Source organism: Peromyscus californicus, unplaced genomic scaffold, assembly GCF_007827085.1.
Source record: "Peromyscus californicus insignis strain IS unplaced genomic scaffold, ASM782708v3 Scaffold_5__1_contigs__length_169319896, whole genome shotgun sequence".
NCBI lineage: Eukaryota > Metazoa > Chordata > Mammalia > Rodentia > Cricetidae > Peromyscus > Peromyscus californicus.
This window is the reverse complement of record NW_026294573.1, coordinates 154,391,689-154,418,377: the sequence shown is the minus strand read 5'-3', so window position 1 is coordinate 154,418,377 and position 26,689 is coordinate 154,391,689. Positions and strand designations below refer to the sequence as shown.

Below are 26,689 nucleotides of genomic sequence, written 5' to 3'. Positions count from 1 at the left end.
GTGCTAGCAAGTAAATTTAAATTATTATTATTTAGTTGCTTTTTAACCCAATAATGAATCTGAACCCATTATGGATTTTTTCCTACATGTGAATTAAATGATGGATGTGCAGACTGACAGGATTTTTAATTAAAAAAAAAAAAAGGTTCCCATTTGCTGTGGGATGTTGTTCTGTATGCTGCGAATGTGTGTTGCTCTGACTGGTTGATAAATAAAATGCTGATTGGCCAGTAGCCAGGCAGAAAATATAGGTGGGATAAGCAGACAAGGAGAATTCTGGGAAGCAGAAGACCTGAGTCAGGAGTCACCAGCCAGATACAGCAAGATGAACTGAGAAAAGGTACCAAGTCACGTGGCTAAACACAGATAAGAATTATGGATTAATTACACTTAATTAATTAAGTGTAAGAGCTAGTCAGTAATAAGCCTGAGCTAATGGTCAAGCAGTTAAAATTAGTATAAACCTCTGTGCATTTACTTGGGGGACGTGAGTGGGAGAGATTTGAGGACACAGGAAAACTTCCAACCACACCCATTCTTAATATCAAGTATGCTCAGGGTTCTTGAGGGTGCATTATCTTGTATGTTTTCTTTTCTAAAAATAATGTATTTGCCTTCTTTGAGACAGTCTCACTATATAGGCCTGACTAGTCTGGAACTTGCAATGTGCAGCAGCTAGTCTTCAATTCACAGAGATTCACTTGCCTCTCTACTGGGATTCCATGCCATCTTTCATATAAAAACATAGCTTGCAGGCTAGAGAGATGGCTCAGTGGTAAAGAGCACTTGGTACTCTTGCAGAGAACCTGGATTCAGTTCTCAGTATCCATTTGGTAGCTCACAACTAGCTGTAACTCTAGTTGCATGGAATTCAAAGCCATTTTCTGGCCTCTGCAGGCACCAGGCATGCATGCAGTGCACATAAATATATGCAGGTCCTCACACATACACATAAACTAAAATTAACTAGTTTTTAAAGCACCATTTCTTATTCCTGAGGGCTATTTGTCTCTAGTTACTCACTAAGCTAGAGTTGCATCAGTGTCTGTAGCTGTGACCAGAAGCCTCACCTTGCAGTTTCTTTCCTGCTAGAATTGCTCTCATGAGTATCTGTGGACACTAAAGAGAAGGGACATGGTGCTCTGATAATTCTGGGAGACTGTAGTTTCTTACCAGTGGCATACTGGTAGAGGAAAATCCTACAGCCAGAACCAATAGACACTTTCTTCTCTTAGGAAAAAAAATGTGATTTGAGAATCTGATATTTTCACTAAAGGAAGTAGCTTTTTGTTGACTTCTCAGTAATATTAATGCTTATTTTTAAAGAAGAAACAGAAAATTGAATTTATTGTCAACTAGCCCATAACTTACTTTAAATGCTTTAGTAAAATTTCATTTTTGGGGTTCCAGTGCTGTAGTTGCAGAGCAGACAACATTGATAAATAATGGTCTCTTAGGACTGACTGAAAACCATGCTGTGCAATGAAAATGGCCTGAAAGCTTGTGCTTTCTCTGCACACTGTGCTCTCAGGGAGAGGAGCTGTCACAGACAGAACATGAGCTTGGAGAACAGATTCAGGGCTCAGTTCCAGTTATGAGTCCTTGGCCAATTTTTGCACTTAGAGGATCTGCTATTTCCTTGGCTCTGAAAAGGGGTCAATGACACCCAATTTCCCCAATTTGTGTGTATGTGTGTGATATGAGGCAAACTGTGTAATTCCTAGCATCTGGTAGGCACCGAGTAAAATTTAACCTTTCTCTTCCAAGATTTGCCTTAGAATATGCATCTACATTTAAGAAAAATCATTCGTACTAAATTAATGCCTGAGAGATCATTTTTTTTTCAACCTGTTATTCAAATCCAAAGATCTCCTTTTTTACCTCACATAATTTTTATTTTGTGATAACGTTTACAGTAATGTAAGCCATCATTTGTCATGCTCACCTAGTATTCTCTGAGAGTTCCATGTATATTCCAGCCAAGTCCGAACTCGATACTGCACACTCTGAGGAATTGAGTATTTGTTCATGTAGGCAATGATATGGTCCATGCAGATGTGGAAGTTGTTCTGATTGGCTGTTGCTGCTCCAATTACATCACGCATCTAAAACCATAAACGTGGTCATTCACACCCAAGAGAGAAATTTCATCTGAATTGCTTGTCCTTATACAACATCCCATCTATTATTCTGATTGTCTGACTTTACACACTGACATCATGTCCTAATAAAATGTTGGAAATCAGATTATCTCCCTGACAATAATAAGGCCCATTATATCAATCGTATGAAATTTTTGTGAGACTTTGGTCTCATAATGCAGGTGAATGCACATAATCTTCACATACTTATATATTACCATGAAGATGATAGCTGACATTTTAAAGCAACTATAATCCCTGCACAGATGCAAGGGAAGTGTAATGAGAGTTGAGCAATTATCCTGCAGAATGGCTAGTCGATTTTGATGAGTCTCTCTACGAAAGTACCCTTCACAGATCAGCCAGGGTGGCTGGCTCTATAGGCTCAACTCATCATGCAATTTCAGACTCCGTTCTTCCTTTTGTGTTGTTTAGACAGATAAAATCAAATCTTATCATGCTCACGGCACAGTATTCAGCAGAAGTTGAAATGTGCTGAAATTACTGAAGCGTTGTCTGCCGCTGTGACAATCCTTAAGGAACTGTCAGGTTTAGTTCTCGGATGTTTATAACTCAGCCATAAAAACCCACTCTAGGTTAAAAGCTGATCTTTAAGGTCTCAGCACAAAAAAGATATATTGCTTGGCTCTTCCTCTCACATAGAGAGAAGCAAGTGCTTATAAATTTGCTTTGACTGTGGGTTTATTATAGGAGGAAAGCCAGGCCTCACTTTCACACTAATACTTTGCTCATTCATTCTAGTAGCTGTGGAGCCTTTTCTGCTTATGGAAAAAATTCCAGTTTTTTTTTTTTTTGTATTTTTTTAAGTATAGCTCAAATACCTTTCATTGTGATTTCTTCCTCAATTTACAGTTTTAGAGGTAATAGAATCTATTTCTTCTTAAAACTATTTGCTAAGAGCTCTACAGACAGTCCTTTTATATCCATTTTTTTCAGACACTCTTATTCTTCAATGGCTCTCCAAATAGTCTTCTACAGCCTCAATTCCTAGATCTTCTCTTTCCACGTTCATATGCCACGAACAGCATTATCTAGTTCTCTAAAGCTGTCAGACATGATGTATTAGAGGTTGAGAGATTCAACAAGAGTGTTATCTGTAATCAAGGACAATCTTAAAATGGTATTTTAAAATGGTCTTGAGGGCCCAAGGATTTGTAGCGTATTCATCTGAACGTCTTATGTACTACTCTTCAGCAATGTTGGGTCTCACTGATGAAGGCACTAAGGACAATATGTATTCCATACGACTTCCAGTCTAGCGAAGCATATCATGTTTGGAGAGTTAGACAATGCAGGACTTGTGAGTTGTACTAGAGAGTAGAATTCAGGAGTGAAGGATGATGACTAATTTTGAGGCATAGTCACAATGCGTGGATTTTGAATACATGGAGATTTTGTTTCCGGCTCTCTTACTTTTGTTTCTATCTCTTTCCTTCCTAGCATCTTTTATTCCCTCAGAGAGCTTAAGGCACTAATCTTTATCTCCAGCTTTAATTTCTGGTGTACTTCAGCACCAGTTTTAGGTGTTTCTTGCTCTGGTTAGATCTTTAATCCAATTTGAAAGGCAGGTGCACTAGGCATCCTTTCCCCTTTTCTCTCTTGTTTGAGTTTTGAGACAAATGACAGCAATGCAGTCCCAGCTGAGCTGCAATTTGCTGTGGAGACTGAGTGGCTTTGAACTTTCCCCTCCTCTTGCTTCTGCTTCCCAAGTGCTGACATTACAGGACAGGGACATCATTTCCTAGTCTTTTGAAAACTGCTTTGCACACACCAAGGGCTCAATATGTGTTAGATTTTACTTTGACTGTCCATTTTCACATATTGTTCTATTTTAAGACAGTATGAATTGCAATGCCTCTTAATCTCTCTCTCCTTTTTGAGATAGGGCCTCACTATGCAGCTCTGGTTGTCCTGGAACTCACTATGTAGACAAGGCTGGCCTTGAACTCACAGAGATCTTCCTGGCTCAGCCTCCCATGTGCTGGGATTAAAGATATATAACACTACACGCTGCTCAACCTCTTAATCTCTTTAATCTAGAGTCTCCTCATCTGTAAAAATGAGAAAACAGTGAATGTACCCCACATTGATTTTATGATATATTATGACAAATTATATTTTTTGTTGTTTCATTTCATTTAAATTTAAATTGAAAATTTCTCCAACTAGCTTCATATTTCAACCATTTGTGAATTTTCCCATCGATTGCTATGATAGCTTACACTTGCAATTTTTAAATTCTTGATGTTCCAAAATTTCAGTATTCCAAATATTCCAATATTTTCCCCCAATGGAGATGTCTTTCCAACTTTTCTATATAGTCCATTAAGATGTCTGAAGTTGACATGCTCCTGTGCATCGACATTAACCGCCTATGTATTTTCTGTATTTTTATGTGTTTGTGTTTGGAGGCTTGCTGACCTAAGTCCTTGCTTGCTCCTCCTTGCTACAGCCAGTTGCTGAGAGATAATGACCCATTCTCCTGAGAGTGCTTTTCATAATTCAAATTAGCTAATCTATAATTCTTATTTTTATATAGCCCTCATGTAGTCTCCCCCATTTAAGACACTACCTGTTGTGCATGACAGTACTAGGCACCAGATCAATAGAACAACAACTCAAAACCTGATGAGATTATTCAAATTAGCTAACCCTAATGTTTACTTAGCTGTAGAACTCCCCAAACCCAGTAATTACTTATTTTGTTCAACATCCTCATTTTCGTGGTGTGGCATGCTCCCTCCTTTTAAGAACCATGAGCATAAATAACAAATTAATCATTTCAATAGCAATTGTCCTTGATCTGCTAGACTTACCACACCTAAGTAATAATAAAACACATATTTAAAAACACTGGTCCTTTGGGTTCATATTATAAGTAACCTTGAATCTCGATGTTCAGTACCTTCCCTAGAGTGCTCCCCATTGCTGTCAAGGTAAAATTCAAATCTAGCATTCAGAATCCATAAAATATTTTATTCTTGCACTTTTTCTTACTTCCAAAGGTCATTTGTCCCATCATTGCCATTTGGATCTCAAACACATTTCAGGTTTTGCCACTGACATCTTTTCATAACCGATTCTGATTAACTGAACTGCCTGTTGATGATAACTGAACATTACCTGGCTCTTGAAAATACCTCATCTGCATCTGTTCCATGTAACCTGAGAGGCTTCCCTTTTCTGAATAGTGAGGGCTTCTAAATTTTTCTGTCATCTTCCATGTTTAGCAGATACTTAACATCAATGGATGCATTATTTGAGTTCTGACAATTTTTGAGCAGTATCAAATATCATGGTAAGTAGTTTTTATTGTTACAGAATGAATTTTACCCATACATCTGTGAGTGTGTTAAGAATCAATACTTTCTCTAGTGGGTTTATTGATTTTGTGATGTAGTACTCAGTTTCTTAAATCATGCATTATAACCTTATGTGGAGTTGCATAACTGAATGTGGGGGCTGCAAAAATGGAAACAATAAAAGGTCTCTGAATTCATAATGACCAAAAAGTACTTCACATAAAATATGTAAAGAGTTTGAGGTGTCTCTAGTAGGACTTGCCCATGTTGTGCTACATGAGCTCACTGCAGTCTTGGTTCTGACACATCACACAGGCCCACTTTGCATTGTGCATTTTGCAACTTGCTAGGCAACAACAATATGTGCTCCATGAAACACCTGGCTCAGATTCTAGATTCTGCTATGTATTATGAATTATAATGTTTTACTGTAAATTCGAAGGGTTTATATCCTAACAGATTTGGCCATCAGGTCTTCTGGAAGATTTAATGGCAAAAAAGAAAAAAAAAACATCTGGGTATGGTGGCATGGGGTATGTAATTTCAGCACTTAGAATGTGAATTAACTCTTCAATGAGAGGAAAGAGGACCATGAGTTTGAGGCTAACCTAGACTATGTATCAAGACTGTCTCAAAAAAATAGTCAATTTGTAATGTTGGTATAAACACATTTTATTTCACACCATTAAATCTGTGAAAGGCAGTAAAAGAAGGAAGAGAAGGGAGAAGGAGAAAAAACCACAGATTTCAATATTTCTGCCATAAAATTTATAAATAAAAAGTGAACATATTTTATACCCAGGAATTCACTGTCTGCTTACCTGACCAATTAAGCTGGAGAACACAAAAACTCCAGAAAAAAAATTCAGGAGTTGAAAAACAATTTCAAAAGAAGTCTGTGGCTCTGGAAGGCCCCCAATAGTAATTAAAGTTCGAACTGCCCAATAGTAACATCTCAGATACCTGTAAAAAAAAAGATGGGTAGGTATTTTTGTACAGATCATTGCAATACTATTTTGCTCACACACAAAGTTTACGTATACAGGAACTGGCAAACACTGTGTGCACTATTGTAAACTTCTGAATAAACACTAAGACATGACTAACATTTAAACCCAAAGAGGATATTTACTGTTTCCAAATTTGGTGATCTATTTTATCATGCTTCTATTTTTTTAGGTGAGAGATTTGTACAAGAGTTAGCACAGATGTGCTGTCTATGTTCCACAGTGAATGGACTTTTGGATGGAGTGACTGGGATGATTGGAGACATCTGGGAACACGTGTTTGAGGTCAACTGCTTTGTCCCTTGACTCTTACTATTGACTGGGTTTCTATGTTCTTCTCCATATGATCTCTTCTTGGTACACCCAAGGAAGCTTGTGCTGGTCTGGTTGGGAACAGCAGGATCATTTTCTACTTATCTTCCTCATGAGACTAGATTGGGTTTCCTCATATTCAGCCTGTCTCAAGGTACATGGACCTTTTATTTTAAATTGAAAAAATGTTCTCCATACACTTTCCCATCATATGCTCAGATATTGTCCCTACATCTCCACCCATTCAACTCCGTACCTTTTCTAGCTCTCATTTTGGAAAACTAACAGTCTAACCAACAAACAAATCAGAATAAAATAAAGAAAACAGGCAAACCAAGAAAAAAATACACACACACACACACACACACACACACAGCCCATAAGAACATAAAATCAGAAATCCTAATAGATAAGTTTATAGACTTCTTAATGGCAGCTGTTTCCTCTAGAGTGATCATAGCCCAAGAAGAAGTTAAAAAGGATCTTATAATTCAGAAATCCCATAACATCTTAATTTCTTGTCCTGTTACACTTGTCAAGCAAATCCCTAGTTTGAATTGATTGGAAGATATATGAGACTCCATCTCTCACTGAGACGGATGGCAAAAAATTTGAGGCTATCTTTAAATTGCCAAACCAGGGCTGATGAGATGGTTCAGTAGGTAAAGATAATTGCCAACAAGCCTAACAATCTGAGTTCAGTCACTGGGAATCCACACAGGAGAAGGAGAACTCCACATGCACATTGTGGTATTCCCCACCACACTAAAACAAATAAATCTAATAAAAATTTTAGTTACTAAACTAACAACATCTGGAGATTATACAGATCAAGTAAGTTTATGTTGATGAGTTAACTCTTTATAATTTTGATCCAATTGTGTACACAAATGAAAAATAGAACAGATAAATTTGTTCACTACATTTTCTACATAATTTTATTATATTAATGAATATTTAAATGTGAGAAGAGATGAGAACTCTTTTCTTATCTATCCTAAACTCTTGGATAGAATAGGTAATTTATTTAGAACTTCAGGACACCAAATAAAATTATTTAGCTTTGATAACACAGACTAGGTCAGGCATTACTACGGTATCCTTAAAAAACTTCCTGCATATGGAAGAGAGGAAAGAAGGATTATAAGAACCAGAGGTTGGAGGACCAGAGCGAAACAGTGTCTTCTGGACATGGCAGGACTACTGAGCTCTTGAGCTCCCAGCAGCTGTTGTTGCCTTCACAACATCTGCACAAGATCAAGCCAGTGAGCATTCTAGCAAGGAGTAAGAAGGTGTTCATGAGCCCCACTCCTGAATTAGGAGCTGTGGACAGTGGATTGCTTCTTGGGGAAAGAGAGTCACTTTTGTTTAAGGGTATAGGTCTTGGCTGGCATACCATGGTTCAGTGGCTGGTCCCACACCTAGGAATAAAGGCAACACAAATTGGAGTTCATGTTTTTATTTTTTACAGAAGACATTAAGTTGGGGTTAGTAGTCAGGTGGATATGGGAGGAGCTAGAGAGAGGAGTAACAAATGATCACAATATGTTTTATAAACATTCTCATGGGATTAATAAATATAAATTTAAAAATCCAAATATTTTATAGATAGGCATTCAACTCAGTTGGTCTCAGTTTTTTTCCCCTCTCTGGTATTCATGACAGGTTAGAACTTTTTACAACGTTCTGCCTTAGTTAAGTTTTTATTTTTAAAATAGAAGTACTAAATGACTCAGTTGTATTAATCTTGGGTATATTCCCAAAGGACTCTGTATTCTACCCCAGAGACATTTGCATATCCATGCTCATTGATGCACTATTTGAAACAGACAGAAAATGGAGTAAGCTTGGATTTCTACTAGTAGATGAATGGATAATGAAAATGTATATCATAAAGTTAAATATTATTTGACTATAAAGAAAAATGAATTATGAAATTTTCAGAAAAAAATGAGTGGAACTGGAAAACATTACATGAAGCAAGGGAACTCAGGTTCAGAAAGACATATACCGTATGTTCTCTCTCACATGCAGATCCCAGCTTCTAACTGTTAAATACATGCATCTAGGTGGGGTTAATGCTAGTAAACACCACGATACTAGAAAGCGGTCCATGGGATGAAAAGGGTCTTTAAGCAGAGGGTTGGAGAAGACAATAGGACATGTGAGATATTAAAATGGAAGAGGAATATTGGGGACAAAAGGGCACAATGAGGAAGATGGGACAGAGAGGTGAAGAGGAGGAGGGTGGATGTAAACCCACCAAAATGGAGTATGCTCAAAAGTTCCATTAGGAAAGCTGCCAGTTTATAGGCCAATTAAAATATTAAAATAAAGCATGGGGTTGGGGCAGAGCTGAAGAGATTCCTCTGTGGAAAAATTCCTTGTCCGCAAGTTTGACAACCTGAGGTCAATCCTTGGATCTCATGTAAAGGTAGAAATAGAAAAATGACTCCATAAAACTGTGCTCTGACCCCCATATGTATGTATGCATGCCTCCTAATAACAATTAATAACAAATTAAAAACCAGCTTCATTTCTTCTTCTAGTGAGTCACACAGAACAGGAACACTTTAGTACTTTATGACCGTATTAGTCTTTGAACAAAGGTAATCATTTTTTAAATGCTAAGAAGAGTAGTTTTATAAAGAATGAAATAAACTGGTGTTGAAATTACCACTCAAATAAAATCAAATCTATAAGTAAATTATTTTCAAATACAATACATTTTAAAGGATATGGGATATTTTTAACCTGGTAGATATAGGAATAACCATCACAACAGAAACAGCAACAAAATCCCATTTACTTTTTGGGGAGAGTTTAGAACTATTGTGCCAAGACAATAAAAACATCATGGAGTAAATGTCCAGAAGGCCCCGGCTCACTAACAATGGGCTTGATGTCAAAGAGATGAAGCACAAAAGTGAGTTTATAGGTTGCATTTCCACTTTTCTAGTTCCAATTTTAAGTGTTCTATCTGTGGTGATATTTTATTTGTGCTCTAACAAATAAAATTTATCTGGGGATCAGAGGTCAGAGTCAACCACTAGATTAGACATAGAGGCCAGACAGTGGTGGCACACATGCCTTTAATCCAATCACTTGGGAGGCAGGGATCTATCTGGATCTCTGTGAGTTCAAGGTCATACTGGGAACAGAGCCAGTGTGGTGGCACACACCTTTAATCTCAGCACTTGAGATCTTAAGTCTTTGCTTGGGAAGGACACACGCCTTTAATCCCAGGAAATACTATAGCAGGACACAGAAAGGTATATAAGGTGTGAGAAAACAGGGACTAGAGGCTTTTAGTAGCAGTTCAACTGAGACCCTCAGGGGTGAGGACTCAGAGGTTTTCAGTCTGAGGATTCATGGAAACAGGATTGGCTGAGGAGTTGGTGAGGTGAGGTTGGCCATGGCTTGTTCTGTTTCTCTGATCTTTCAGCTTTCACTCCAATATCTGGCTCCAGTTTTTTTTTTTTTAAATAATAAGACCATAGCAATTCATCTTACATCTATCACCTAATTTATTTTGGTCACAGGTTTTCAACCTGTGGGTTTCTTTAAACTGAGGACACATATTAAACTTAATATACCCCAAGAGTGGGAAGGGACTAGATATTTTTCCTATATGCTCAATTCTATTATACATCATTTTTGTTAATAGGAACAAACACAGTAATATCTACTTTCACCTTCTTATTTATAGATGTTAAAAATGACAGTTAAAAATGAAACGTTGGCATTGATTTTCCAAGTCTCAAGGGTTGGCCTTGAACTTTTAAAATATTAAATAGTATGCTACTTTAATTGGAAATTTTCTGCCCTGATGCTTTGTGGTTTATTTTTGGATTCTTTACTCAGACATGTCTTGCACACCCAGACATGCCCAACCAAAGGTAAGATTTGTAATTTAATTAGATGGCATCATATTGATTTTCTAGGATTAGCTTAATTAGTCAAGGGTGTCCATCTCTAATATCTACACTCCAGGCAGATAAATCTTTTCAAGGAGATTCCATCTGGTGGATTTAATACACAGACTCTCTATAAATATTTAATGCATGACAACACACAGCTCCAAGTTAAAACAATAAGAGGATGATTGAACTTAAAGAAATTGTGAAAATAGGAATTATGCCTCTGTGAATATATAAGGAACTCAAGAAACAATCTGATTAAAAATTGGACAAATAATCTAAACAAATATTTCTGAAAAGATGTTCAAGTAACCAAAAAGTATAAAAACCTCCAAGTCATCTATCACTAGGAAAGTGTAAATTAAACGTGTACTGAGGTATTGTCTTACTCATTAGAATGTCAATGATTAAAAAGTCAATATTTTTCATTTTTGAAATGCCTGCATTCTGTTTTCTATACTAATTTGCAATCCCTTGACAGTACATGGACATTCTTATTTTTCTGCCACTTTTCCCTTTTTGATTACTGCCATTCTAGGTGGGGCAATATGATACCACACTGTAGTTTTGATATGTATTTACTAACCATCTCTCTATATGCCTTCATTCAAGAAATGCCATTTAAATTCTTATTTAATGAAAGCTTTTGGTATTAAATTGTAGGAATTTCTCATATTTGGGACTTCAACCCATTATCACGTATATGGTTTGTAAATATTTCCTCCAGTTTGGAAGGTTGTGTTTGTATTTTGTTGATTGTTTTGTTTTTAGTGCAGACCATTTTGAGTGCGAAGGAAACCTGTGTGTCCACCATTGCTGTGCTTGTGTTTGAGGGGCCATTTTGAACATGGCCCAAAGAAGATCACGGAGCTACCCACTCTGTTTTCTTCTAATAGTTTCATAGTTTGGAGTCTCACATTTGTGTACTAAATCCAGTTACTTGACTTTTGTGAAGGGCATAAATAAGCTACCACTTGGATTTTGATAGGGTTTGCCTGAGTGGGTCACATTTGAACAATAATCACTCATCCAATCTGTGAACCCAGATGTCATTCTATTGATTTGTTTCTGCTTCACCTGCTTTCATTCTCATTCTGTAGTTTTCAGTGTATGTGTCTTGGACTGCTTAGGTTTTTTTTTTTTAATTTCTATTTGGTATTAATGTAAACAGGATCATTTCTTTATTCTGGAATTTCATATAAATATCATCACAAAGTATGTATGCTTTGTGTAGCTATTTCCCACTATTTTGAGAGTTATTTTGCCCACATTATTTGCTCAAATATCTGAGTAGCATCTATTGCATGTATATACTGCACCTCTTAAAAACATCCATATGTCTATGGATAAATACATTGGTTCTATGAAGTTTCTGATTATTGTGAACTTAGTCATTTATTGAGAGCATATTTACATGCTTTTTTCTTTCCTTTTATTTGTATGTGTCTTTTACAGCATGTATCTCAATCCCATTCATTTCCTCATCCCTTCACATCTGCCCTCTGCCTCTGCATCCGCCCCCCAAATAAAGCAATATTTAAGAGAAAGAAGGAAGAAAAAAAGAAAGGGGGAATTAAAAATCTTGTCATAGAAGCTTCAGTGTGACACAGTGACTCACGGAGTAAGCTCCTTTGTCCATGTACCTTTCCTTGCAAGTGTTCACAGCAAAGAGTCATTAGTCTGGTTCGAGGCTTCTGGTTTCTATTACACTATCTATGCTGGGCCCTCAGTGGGACTCTTCTTGGATATTCTGCTGCTTGTCCAGTGTTGTGGAGATCCTGCAGGTTTGGGTCTGTGTAACAGGTTCCTTAAGGTGCTCCAGTAAATTACAGATAGGGTGGATGTTTGGGCGTCCAAGTCATTACCCTGGTTCTCGGCCAGGGTTGGTCCACCCACCAGTTCTGTCCTGTTCTCACCAACAGGTGAGCTCTTCAGCATTGCCCTGGCTAGTTCACACGTTGCAGCGATGTGCAAGGGCAGAGAAAGTTCTCCTTTTACATCTTAGATTTGGTTCTCCCACACCTACACCATCAGGGCCAACTCTATTGTGTTGCCCTGGCAAGGTGCTATCTAGGTGAGGGGCATGGCCACTTTCCTGAAACTGCATCTGGTAAAGGGGGAGGGCCAGCCTTCTTGTCTATTGCAGATGGTAAGGGGCAAAAAGCAATGGGGGGCATCTCTCCCCCACCCACACCAGTGTGTGACAGATGAGTAGTGGGGACTGCTCTCCCATGCTTATGACTTTGGCACTGGGTCACCCACACCTCTGTCAAACAGGGTTGGCTCTATTGTGTTACACAGGTGAGGTGCAGGGCCTGATCTCCCAAGTTTTACAGTTGGTGGGGGGGCAGGGCAGCTTTCCTGCTCTTATGAACCTTTTGGGCCAATTCTCCTACCTGCCTCAGGCGTTCATGGTGGGAGGCGGGCAACTCTCCCCTGCCCATGCCGCCACAAAACAGATGAGTAATGGGGACAGCTCTTCCATGCTCACCACTTCAGGGCTGGTTCACCCATACCTGCACCAACAGAGCTGGCATTATTGCTCTGCCCAGTCAAGGACCGGGGCTTGCTCTCCTGAGTGTTGAAGCTTGTTGGGGACAGGGACAGCTCTCCCATCTGCCTTAATCATTGATGGGCAAGGGCGGGGAAAGGGCATCTCTCCCCAGCCCATGCTGCCATATGGCAGATGAGGGTGGTGCCCTGTCTCCCTCCCTCACGTTCTCACGAGTGGCTCACCTGTGCTCTCATCAAAAGGGTCAGCTCTGCTGTGCTGCCCAGATGAAGTAAAGGGCTCCCTTTCCTGTGTGTTGCAGCTGGTCAAGCGGCCAGCCCCCTCACCATTTCTGCTCGTTCTAATAGTGCCCTTCTGACTGGTGCTGTAATTTGCCAGGTTGGCTCGTGTTTTCTCCTCGGAGCCCACGGAGGACAGACCTAGTCCTGTGTATGGGTCTCCTTGTTCCACTCAGTTCACCATGATGCTGGGATGGGCCTTGTTTCCTCATCACAAAGAGATCACTATAGTTCTCGACTGCCAGGCACCATAGGCTGAGGTCCTCCTACCCCAGCCTCATGGCATCGGGTAGAGGCACTGCTGGAGTCCGAGGTAGGTCAGGGTTAGAATTCCCAGCCCGTGCTTGGTTGAATTCCTATAGTTGCTATTTTAATTTTCCATAAAGTTAGTCAAATCAAAGTAAATACACGAATCAGTTCTCACCCTAAATCCATTTTGTTTATAAATTTATAGGATTGATTTTAAGCTTTCTAGGGCCATGTTTATTCTCTCTATCTGCCTGCCTGTCTGTCTGTCTGTCTGTCTGTCTCTCTCTCTCTCTCTCTCTCTCTCTCTGTTTCATAATCACTGGGCCTTTGAATATAAGATTGTAAAAAAAATCCACTTCTAACAATTAATGAAAAAAGAGGCCATGATTTGAAAGAGAGCAAGGAGGAATATAAGCGATGGTCTGGAGGGAGGAAAGGGAAAAGGGAAGTGATGGAATTATATTGTAATATTAAAAATATTCAGAAAATTGGTTCAGGTTAAAAGTAAAAAAATGTAATACTGTGCTCATAGCTGCCTTGCTTTGGGTAGTATATAATTTTGTGAGATATTTTCAGTCTCTTTGCTTTCCATCCCAAGGTTGCTACGTGTTGCCCCTCAAAGGAATTCTTTAACTTACTTTTGTTCTAGTGAATACATTGTCGTCTAATGTGTCCAGTGTCATTTCACTGGAGCATAAAGTTAGTGTAGTCTACTTTATCCCAGGCCCTTGTACTGACTGAAAGGGAAATTTTGATATTAAATAACCCAGTTGTCATGACTGAACCCTGATTCTTTTGCATTAAAAATTTCAAGTGACCTGTTTCATTCATGGGACACTTGCTGCTTAAGTGTCAAGTTTTATTTATGAGTCTTGTTATTCTCTATTTAGTCTAGTTAGTGGATAAAGCTGACTCATAAACCCATAAAACCTTTCAGTTATCAACTAATTAGCTATTGCACCTGCTCCCTAAATAATTAACATTAATCATTACTAACAACCATCATTGTAGTTATTAAGTTACCCTTATTGCTACGTTACCTAAAGCAGAGGCTTCCAAACTTTTTTTTATTATGGTTCAAAGTGAGAATCAGATTTTGCAGACCAACCTAGGATAGATATACATACATCCATACATGCATACATACATACATACACACACACACACACACACACACACACACACACACACACACACGATCACACATAACCTGAAAGTAGAAGAGGAAGTAGTTGGGAAGAGGACGGGATCAATGGGAGTGGGAAGAGGATAAGCAAGGGTATTAAGAAGTGTGGATATGGCTAAAATGCATTGCATACCCTCATGAAAAGATGCCATATATAAATCCATTATTATGTGCAACTAATATATGCTTATAAAAACTCAGGCAAATTCTGGCTTATGAAAGTTCATATACCCAAACCTAACATTGAGAAGAACAAGTAAAAGTCTTCAAAACTAGGACTCACTTGTTTCCTTCACCATTATAGACCCATTTAGTTGTGCCAATTCCTTCATAGTCTGAGGCCCAGTAATAAACACAGGCATTAATGTGCAGCAGGAACAGCAAGTAGCCAGTTGTCCGGATGACTCTGTCAGAGAGAATAAATGGAAAGTAAGAGCTGACATTGTTTTGGAAAAGCAGCTGATTCCAACATTTTCGTTTGCTCTATGTCTCCTAAGAGCCATCTTGCTTTAGATTTGCCAAGTGTCAACTTTCATTTGGGCAGTAGAAAGAGAAGGTGACATCACATGTTGTCCGACTGCAGAGTCTTGAATGGGCTTGACAGAGTGTAAAAAAAGTCTTCATTTCTTTGCACAGATGGTGTGAGTCAAGTCTGTGAAAGACATGCCTCAAGGGTCACTTCTTCATTTTGAATCCCATAAAATATGCCACACTGATTTACCTGGATATTGGAAAGGCTCACAGGACTTCATGCTGTGATGAACTGTAACTGAAGGTCTCTGTGCTCATGAAGTTCAGAATGACAAATGAGTGAAATTTAGACTAGGCATGAATTGTCATGAGAGATGGAGAGCTGACATGCAGGAGTGTTCTTGTCTCTTATTGTTTAAATGGAAACACAATAGGTCCTTTTTCCTACTATGGCTTCCTTACTTTAATCTGACTTGAAATAACCCAATTTGCTTTGGATCATGCACTTATTTTATATAGCAATATAGAAAATATCCTACATTTTTGAACAGTGTGGTCATTGTCTTCTAAATGCTGTCTAAAATGTTTTGCCATCACTTTCTCTACTTCCTCCAAATTTACCAATGATACTCACCTGTAGATATATGCTTTATCCATTATAGACTCCAGGCGATTATTAAACTCAAAGAATGAAGTGTACTGTAAAAGAAATAAGCAGAAGAAATTCAAAAGTAATTTAACTGCATGTTTATTTAGATAAATCTATATAACATATTTTATTCATTGGAAATAATTTTATTCATGTCTTTAAAAACATGTAATATTTAGTGGTATTTTCTCTTGACAGTGCATTTTAACACTTTGCCAAACTTACAGAGCTTATTGCTTTATTATATTTCTATCCCTTGGTTACAGTCTTACTTGTGATGCTTGTTGAAAACCAACAATGGGTTTCTTTGTAATGCATATAATAAAGTTCTATTTTGCAATGATTAAAATCACACTCCCAAAACATAAATGAAAGAAGAAAAATATATTGTTGCTAACGGTAACTTTATTTTTAAGGAAGAGGTGGCAAATTGTATATATTTTTCAAAGTACAAAGTCCATGAAGCATTAGTTATCTGTTATCTGAAGGTTCAGTGACTTCATGTGATCTAACCAAATAGAGTTGGTGTTCCCTTAAGCTTCTTTCTTAAATGTGGCACATTTACACACAGGGATATTTACTCAGCTGTTAGGAAAAATGAAATCATGACATTTTCAGGTAAATGGATGGAACTAGAAAAAATTAAACTGAATGAGGTAAATCAGGCCCAGAATGACAACTGCTGTATGTTTTCTTTTATTTCTACTTTTGTCTCGGCTCTCACTTCCTTTGGATACTCTTTTCTCATCATTTCCTCCCTTCTTCATTTCTTTAGGAAATAGAACATGGAATAAAACCATGGACTCACCATGAATCCCAGAGCTAAATGCCAGCCCTATTGCTGATATGTATTTATTGTTACGTGACTCTGAAAATATATCCTTTGTACCTTGGTTCCTTACCTTCAAAAGGACATAATAAGAAGTAGCAGCAGGGTGGTGGTGGTGCACACCTTTAATCCCAGCACTCGGGAGGCAGATAAGACAACAAAAGGAGATCAAAGGGATACAAATTTGTAAAGAAGAAGTCAAACTTTCACTATTTGCAGATAGTATGATAGTATACATAACTGACCCCAAAAATTCTACCAGGGAACTCCTACAGCTGATAAACTCCTTTAGTAAAGTGGCAGGATACAAGATCAACTAAAAAAAAAATCAGTAGCCCTCCTATACACAAATGATAAAAGGGCTGAGAAAGAAGTCAGAGAAACATCACCCTTTACAATAGCCACAAATAATATAAAATACCATGGGATAACACTAAACAAGTGAAGGTCCTTTTTGATAAGAACTTTAAATCTCTAAAGAAAGAAATTGATGAAAATATCAGAAAATGGAAGGATCTCCCATGCTCATGGATAGGTAGGATTAACATAGTAAAAATGGCAATCTTACCAAAAGCAATCTACAGATTCAATGCAATCTCCATCAAAATACCAACACAATTCTTCACAGACTTGGAAAGAAAAACACTCAACTTCATATGGAAAAACAAAAGACCCAGGATAGCTAAAAGAATCCTGTATAATAAAGCAACCTCTGGAGGCATCACCATCCCTGACCTAAAGCTCTACTATAAAGCTATAGTAATGAAAACAGCTTGATACTGGTATAAAAACCGACATACAGACCAATGGAATCGAATTGAAGACCCTGACATTAATCCATGCACATATGAACACCTGATATTTGACAAAGAAGTCAAAACTATACAATGGAAAAAAGAAAGTATCTTCAACAAATGGTGCTTGCATAACTGGATGTCTAGATTACAAATAGATCCATATCTGTCACCATGCACAAAACTTAAGTCCAAGTGGATCAAAGACCTCAACATAAATCCAGTTACACTAAACTTAATAAAAGAGAAAGTAGGAAGTATACTTGAATGCATTGGCACAGGAGATCACTTCCTAAATATAACACCAGCAGCACAAACACTGAGCACAACAATTAATAAATGGGACCTCTTCAAACTGAGAAGCTTTTGTAGGGCAAAAGACACAGTCAATAAGACCAAAAGACAGCTTACAGAATGGGAAAAGACCTTTACCAACCCCACATCTGACAGAGGACTGATCTCCAAAGTATATAAAGAACTCAAGAAACTACACATCAAAATACTGAACAATCCAATTAAAAATGGGCTAAAGAGCTAAACAGAGAATTCTCAAAAGAAGAATCACAAATGGCTGAAAGACATTTAAAGAAATGCTCAACATCCTTAATCATCAGAGAAATGCAAATCAAAATGACTCTGAGATACCACCTTACACCTGTCAGAATGGCAATGATCAAAAACACTAATGACAGTCAATGTTGGAGAGGATGTGAAGCAAAGGGAACACTCCTCCACTGTTGGTGGGAATGCAAACTTGTACAACCACTGTGGAAATCAGTATGGCGGTTTCTCAGAAAATTGGGAATCGATCTACCTCAAGACCCAGCCATACCACTCTTGGGCATATATCCAAAGAATTCTCAATCATACCACAAAGAAACATGCTCAATATGTTCATAGCAGCACTATTTGTAATAGTCAGAACCTGGAAACAACCCAGATGCCTGTCAACTGAAGAATGGATTAAGAAAATGTGGTACATATACACAATGGAGTACTACTCAGCAGAGAAAAACAATGACAGCATGAAATTTGCAGGCAAATGGATGGAACTAGAAAATATCATCCTGAGTGAGGTAACCCAGACTTAGAAGGACAAACATGGTCTGTAATCACTCATAAGTGGATACTATATATAAAGCAAAGAACAATCAGACTGCAACCCACAGAACGAGGGAGGCTATATGGCAGGGGGGACCCTAGGATGACTATGGCTTAGAATAAGTTTTGGTTTTACTCAAAAAAAAAAAAAAGTAGCCCTGAAAGGAGTGTATGAAGGTATGCATTGATTCGCTGAATGGGCTCAGAAGGGGAAGATCTTATAGACAAGAGTCCTCAGAGACAATTGTTCCAAAATATTCCCCAATTTATATGTTACTGCTGTGTCTTTGGATGAAAAAATAATATATATAGTAGTAATAGCTCTTAAGCTAGAAATATACACAAATGATTTTTTTCCTCTAGAATTCCTGAAAATATCCCTCAAAAGCTCAGTTGTGATAATTTCAATTTTTGGTAACTTTTTTATTGGGCATTTACTAGAAGTTTGCTCAAAGGACAATGTTTGAAAACTAATGTATTTATAGTAGAGAAAATTTGTGTTCATAGCATGTTTTTTAATTATAACCTGGAGACAGGTACATGATAATATTTACCCCAGAAAATTGTCCATTAAAACAACACCTATATAACTGAAAGATAGGACTATGCAGCTAGACAAAAAATCAGTATTGATTTATATAATATCCTATATTAAAATGCTGGCTGTAGCGGGCTCCCTATCATGGATTCAGAGGTGACCATTTTATAAGCTTCATTAAAAAGCCATTTGAACTCCAAAATCCATAAGAATCTTTTTGAAAGAGTCTTTTTGCAAATTGATTATTTTTGAACACATGCCTCTTGAACTTTCCTGTGAGATTCTAAGTTTGACGGGATGGTGCTCTGATGCTAGACTTCTTGGAACATTGTGCTCTGCCTCAGTTTACAGTCACATTCCAAAGTCACACCAGCAACCTCTAGAGTTTTCTTGGGTATGTAGGGATATGGGGTGATACTCTGTAAACTTAGAAAAATCATAGGCATAGAAAGAAAGCTTTTTGGGCCTGATCTCTATCTACCAATATTATAGCAGATAATCTGGAATAAGATGACTATTGCCTATGTTATCAGTGTGGATGAGCAGGCTTTCCCACTATGCTGATTCTCATCTACCTCACTGGTAACATAAAGTTGTTGGGAGGAATAAAATAGATAATAGAAGCAAAGTGTGTACTTTGCAGTGCTCTTGTCGGATCCATCACTGTGGCTAGGTTATGCTGGAAAAATAATCAACTTGTTTTCCCAGGATGCAAAAAGGGAGCAATTAAATTAATTTATTAAATTCATAAAATCTTTTGTGTTCCTTTTAAGAAGGTTTTCTTAAAGGTTTATATAAAAACTTAAAGGTTTTCTCTAATTTGTATAAGTTACTCAACAAAGTGGAGTTTATGAAACAAATTTTAGAATATTTTTGAATTGACTATACATGTAAGTATTTAAAAATCAACATTAAATATATCCCTTAAAAGTTCTGTTCTTAGGCTGGGTGGTAGTGCCTCATGCTTTTAATCCCAGCACTCGGGAGGCAGAGACAGGCAGGTCTCTGTGAGTTCGAGGCCAGCTTGGTCTACAAAGCGAGATCCAGGACAGGCACCAAAACTACACAGAGAAACCCTGTCTTGAAAAAACAAAAAACAAAAAACAACAACAAAAAACCCAAAACCAACAAACAAAAAAAGTTCTTCTTGCCTCTATTCATCCTGATTTTCCTTCTCATCTTAGGCAGCTGCTTTAATTAGTTTATGAAAAATATTTGTATTGTTTAGGAATTTATGTAAATTTATAAAACATAACATTTTTTCTTTCTATTTTACATAAATTAGTTGTGTTCTGTAAACTGTTCTCTGTGTGGCTTTCCCCCTTTTCCTTAGCAATTTATATTGAACTTATTTCCATAAGAAATACACAGAAAATTTTACTTGGTTTTCCTAAAGCTAGGTAAACTGTAATATAGGTGTATCTCAGGGCCTCAGAAAATTTAACTGCTTTGTGATTTTTTTTGTTTGTTTGTTTGAGACAGAATCTAATGCTGTAGCTCAGGCTAGCCTGAAAATTATTCTGTAGTCCGGACTGGCTGCCAACTCATGGAAATCCTCAGCCTCCCACAGGCTCGGATTATAGAGAGCCACCACATCCTGATGAGCACTCTAGTTGTAACCAAGGATGTAAAACTATGTTTGCATTGTTTCTGTTATTATAGAATCTTAGGTGAACAAAAGCTTAGAGGTGACCCCATCTATCTCTTGCATTTTATAGCCTGTTATTTCAAACACTCAGGAACTCTCTATAAAAACAGGATGCAGGGAAAAATTAAAATAATAAAACACTTATTTGTAATTCTAGTCATTTTTAGAAGTACAAAAGCACTCCTATTTTGGGTTATAAAAATACCTGTTGCAAAGAAATGGAGGAAGAGTGGATTGGGGGTGGGAATAGAGGGGGAGTAGGGAATGGGATTAGGAGGAGAGGAGGGAGGGGAAACTGTGGCTGGGATGTTTAAAAGAAAGAATACCTGTTGTAAGACAGATTAGAAGCAATTGGGAGTCATTTCTATCAGTAGAAGCAATGGAATTTTTTATTATTTATTAAAACAATTATAATACTGATGAAGACAAAGAAATAGAAGAGCATTCAGAAAAAGTTAAGAGCATGGTTAATTTTAGCATATCTTAACTTGCTCCAAGATTTCCATTAGGAGAAGGAGAAGGCAGCTGAATATAGATTACCTTTAGTATCCGGTTTGTTCTAAATATTGGATTAAATCCAAAGAAGATGTAGAGAACTTCAAATGGCAATAGAGATATGACATCCATCTGTTGAAAGGATATATTCACAATTATGTAGACTTTGCACACTTTCCTGTACTTGGATTTGTTCCCATGCATGCTAATATGTGTACAAGCTACTTTTCTGTTGCTGTGATAAAATGTCCTGCTAAACAACCTAAGGATGAAATAATTCATTTTAGCTTATGGATCTAGAGGGTTACAGTTCATCACAGTAAATAGGACATGGCCTAGGCAGGGAAGGCATGGGGACAGGAGCAGGAAGGTGGCTGGTCACAATGTAATCTAACTCAGGAAGCAGAGAGTGAACAGGAAGTAGAAGTCTAGAGAGCTATCATCTTTAAATTGGCCTCCAGTGTGCCAATTCCTCCAGCAAGGCTTCACCTTTTAAAGGCTTTACCACCTTTCCAAACTGAGTCAACATCCAGGGACCAAGTGTGAGTTTATGAGAGATATTCCACATTCAAACAAGAATAGTATGTAGTTGTCAAGCTGTAATGAATTATTTACTATTTAATCCAAAATTGCTTTCACTTTAATGTACATGATGCCATTTAATGACGTCCATATCACGAAAACAAGGATACTAGTAGTCTATGCCAGGACACTTCATTTTCACCTTCCTTTATCTGAGTTCTCTTTAGATATCACCTTTGCTCAGATTTTTGTCGTCTCACATAGTTCAGTGATGACACAGACGCTAAGGTTAAAATGCATTTTCATAGTCTTTGAGACATGAGGTTGTGGAATACAAATCAAATCTAGTTTGACTTTGTTTGAAACTCTTGTAAATTCATTGCGATGACACTGCTCTGTGGTCCATCCATTCCTCTAATGCTCAGAGTGGATTATGTCATTCTGGTTCATCTAGGTTCCTCAGTGATTTCTACCACTGTCTTCTTTGGGTTGTTTTGCTGCCAACTACATGGGATGAAAGTTTCTATCAAAGACTATACAGCATAAAAGAGAGATAGAAATCAGCTCTGTTTACAATAAATCAGCAACTCAAATGAGAGAAAGTATTGGAAAGTACTGTGATATTATAGCTAAAATATTCATTTAAAAACTTTTCATGCATTTACATTATTCAGATCTGCTTATAGCTTGGTAATCATAAGGCATTCTTTAGTAATCAACATAATTTTGTCTACTTTCTTTTTAAAAAATATTAAAAAAAATCTTGTGTGTGTATGTATGTGTGTGTGTATGAGAGAGAGAGAGAGAGAGAGAGAGAGAGAGAGAGAGAGAGAGAGAGAGAGAGAGAGAGAGAGTTTAACAACATTGAGTGCTTGTGCTGGTAGCACATTTACCAGCAGACTTTGAAGAACTAAGTTCCTGTCCTTGGAGGGGAGGCTGGAGTCATGAAATGGCTTAGGGAGCCTTGGGTAACCCCATGTCTGCCAGCTTTTCAATTAGAAGACAGATTAAGAGATGACTGTAAGACATAAGATCATGTTTTTATCTAAGAGAAGGAGATGCTGTGTCATCTAAATAACTGCTCATATGAAGAACAAGTAGGAATAGAAATAATTTTGAAGACTTTATACCACCACACCACATGAACTGCAAACTAGAATTCTGTGGACTATAAAAGGTACACCCCACTTTCTCCAACTGCAGTTTAGCTTGGAATTTAAATATGGGCAACTACTTACTTTGGTCTGTACATATTTAAGTCCCCATTTTCAGATACAGGGGAATGTATGTAGCATAAAGTATTGGGGATCAAATTTCAGGAGCACTTACTGCTGTCTAATAAAACCAAATCGGGTCTGTGTGAAGTCTGTTACAGAAGATGGTGAATGTTTGTAGAAAGGAGACTTAAAGTGAAAATGGTTCTGGTTAAGCAGGACAGTTCTGGGCCTGTTTGGGAGTCACCTACCTGAAATCTTGTAGAGCTCCGGTAGTGTCTCTTCAGCTCATTTGAATCTACCTGTAATACGTTTATATTTTGATTAGGTTCAGCAGATTGTATTTATTAGTCTTTATAATAGTTCCAGTTATTTCTCTCTACTATTTCTCTTCAATCTTAGCCTAGAATTATGCACCAATCTTTTGCTTTTTAAAATACACAACTACTCATGGTGCTGGTTTCCTTTTTGTTAATTTCACCTATTTTTTAGCTAAACATTTTTATATAGTATATTTTGATCATATTCTTTCCTTCCCCCCAATTCTTCCCAGGTTCTCCCCACCTCCCCACACACCTAACTTCATGGTCTTTCTCTCCCCAGAAACAAGAAAAAAGAAACAAAACATGAAAATCCAAACAAACAAATAAAAAAGCAGTAAGACAAAACCAAACCAAGACAAATCAAGAGCGTGCGCGCGCGCGCGTGCGCAAGCACACACACACACACACACACACACACACACACACACACACACACACACACACACCAAATACAGAATCTGTTTTGTTTCCTTTTTGTATTGTCTTCCACTTTAACACAGGAGTAGCAGGAGAGTCAGCCATATTGCTTTGTTCTACACACTCTTCTCATATCTACCCCCAAACCTGCAGGAATCTGGTCATAATTTGTCTTCCTACTTCTTTCATAGCAACAAAACTGCAGTGGGAAAGCCACACAGGAGCCTGCTCACACTTAACATTATGCTATGTAACTCAGGATATTTTGAAATGATACATTTCTTGAGTCTTTAAAAATTTTTTATTTACCATTGTGTACATATTTGTATGGTGTGTGTGTGTGTGTGTGTGTGTGTGTGTGTGTGTGTGTGTGTGTGTGTGTATGTGTGGATCATAGGACATCTTAGTTCTGCCCTTCCATCTTTACCTGGGTTTGAGAGTCATGCTCAGATCACCAGGCTGTGCAGCAAATGCCTTTTACTCATTGAGCAATCTCACCATTTCCTTGGATATTTTATTTTAAACCAGACTACCTGTTTAAATTGTAATCTTCTTGTGGACAGGACTGACTTTGACAGTTGGGTAAAGCAGTACCTGGAACATTCTCAGAACTCAGTAAGTATTTTGTGTATGAAGAGACAGAGGAATGGAGAGAGGGATAAAGATTTTGTAGTGTTTGGAGTTTTCTGGAACAATTTTTGTTTTTAAGACTTTATCTTTCAAGGAAGAAGTGCCAATCAGTTTATCTGCATGAGTTGCTTACAGTCAGCATTTTGGTGTCTTTCTTGGACTCATCAGCTAGCCATTTAACATGCAGCGTATCTCACAATTTTGTTATGTTTTCCTCTCATTCTATTTACTTCTTGAAAAATCTCATCCATGTTTGAAGTTTCAAAGATGACACATCGAATCTCCATGTGCTTCCCTAACATCACATTCAGGAGCTGCAGTCAGTAGAGTTGAACTCAACATTATTCTCCAGTCTCCTCAAGCCTGACTGTGAGCTCCTGGTACTGCATATCCTCTGAGCATACCCATCCATGCTGGTTAGTCAGCCAAGGCTACTCTCCGTCTCCACTCTTCAGTCTAGGCAGTGGTCTCCCCGACTTAAGTGGTGCTCCCCTTTATTCATTACACAATGGTAGACAAAGGTCTCCCTAAATCAGAGAACTTAATCCCTATTTATGTCAAATTCTATAACTCTACATGATTTTCAGAAAAAAAAAAACAAAATTTCGTTTTATAGTTCACCAGGCTCTGCTCTCCCTGTCTCAGCAGTGTTTTGAAGTTCCTTATCCTTCTCTATCCCTCAGTTCCTCAAATCTGTCCGTTTTTCACTTGAATGCCTTTGCTGGGGATGTCCCTGGAGCTCAGATCATGTTTCCTGGTATTTCAAAGGTGGAAGGGTACAGATAGTACCAACTATCCATCAGGAAAGGATGACCTATGTTAATACAACATGGAAATTCACCGTATTTCTTCTGTTTGTTTCTCCTTCATGTTTAAGCTATGTAAATAGTTAGACACACTTTTTTTTGTTTTTTTGGGGGGTGGGGTGGAATGGGGGAGGAAAGGGTTTATTTGGTTTACACTTCCACATCATAATCCATTACTGAAGGAAGTCAGGACAAGAACTCAAACAGGGTAGGAACCTGGAGGCAGGAGCTGATGCAGAGGCCATGGAGGGGTGCTGCTCCTGGCTTGCTCCTCATAGCTTGTTCAGTCTGCTTTCTTATAAAATCCAGGACCACCAACACAGGGTTTCCTCAGTTCCTGAAAGTTCTAACCTCAGTAGGTGCTTGATAAATGTGTGCCGTGTACCACCGGAGTAGAAAGGCTCTTAATATTAACATTGAGACCTAAAAGAATCAATTCTAGCATCCTAGCAATTCTGGCATATGTATGTTTCAGTTATGTGCAGGAAGTCGTTTCTGATAAACTATTAATTAACTGCAATATTAGAACTTGGGCACACAGAAGTAGCAGCTTCTAACAATTATCATTCATGCTGTTTAATATTTATTACTATTTTTAATCTTCTCTAAGTGATATTTAAGATCAGTTAGTTGGGGCTGGGTAGATGGTCCATTTGGTAAATGCTTGCCACATAAGATGAAAACCTGAGCTTGGTGGTCACAGTAGCATGTATCTGTAGAGTCAGTGCTGTGTGTGGCTATAGGTAGAGACAGGCAAATCCCTGAAGCTCAGTGGCTAGCCACTGTAGCCCATCTATGATCTTCCTTTTTAGGAGCAGACTGTCTCAGAAAATAGAGGTGGAAAACAATTGAAGGAGACACTTGACATTAACCTCTGGCCTCCATATACTTGTTCAGATATGCACAGACAGAGATACACACATATAGACACACGTATGTGCACACATATACACACACATGCAGACACACACAGCTAGACACATGCATCCAAACACACACACATAGTCATCACACACGTGCCACATTAACTCATCCCAATTTGCCAGTCAATTCAGTTCCTAGTCCCTCTCCCCCTATTATGGTTATACTTTTTACCCACGTACACATGGTAAATTTTACAGAAATATATTAAAATATATGTAAGGTATGCTCATTTAATGATTTGTATTGTGGGAAAAAAAGGACTATAGAGCCACGGATAAATAGGCATAGACAGGTTTCATTGGTAGTCTTATAAATTTTGTACCAGGAAAGATTGAGTAAAATCAGACAGCTACGTTATAGCTTCTCTGATACAGACAGACAGACACAACTCAAGTGCCAA

The 26,689-nt window shown here is 37.9% G+C and overlaps 1 protein-coding gene across 1 annotated transcript in view; it reads right to left on the bottom strand.

Annotated features, from left to right (window-relative positions):
- Cngb3 (cyclic nucleotide gated channel subunit beta 3) overlaps nt 1-26,689 on the bottom strand; it is a 170,418-nt gene that overhangs the window by 61,399 nt on the left and 82,330 nt on the right. Inside the window, exons 7-12 of the mRNA XM_052717246.1 lie at nt 23,441-23,491; nt 21,499-21,585; nt 16,034-16,098; nt 15,212-15,334; nt 6,286-6,427; nt 1,946-2,105 (exon numbers count right to left, since the gene is read on the bottom strand). Coding sequence (XP_052573206.1) covers nt 1,946-2,105; nt 6,286-6,427; nt 15,212-15,334; nt 16,034-16,098; nt 21,499-21,585; nt 23,441-23,491 — 628 coding nt within the window. The remainder of the gene's footprint in view (nt 1-1,945; nt 2,106-6,285; nt 6,428-15,211; nt 15,335-16,033; nt 16,099-21,498; nt 21,586-23,440; nt 23,492-26,689) is intronic.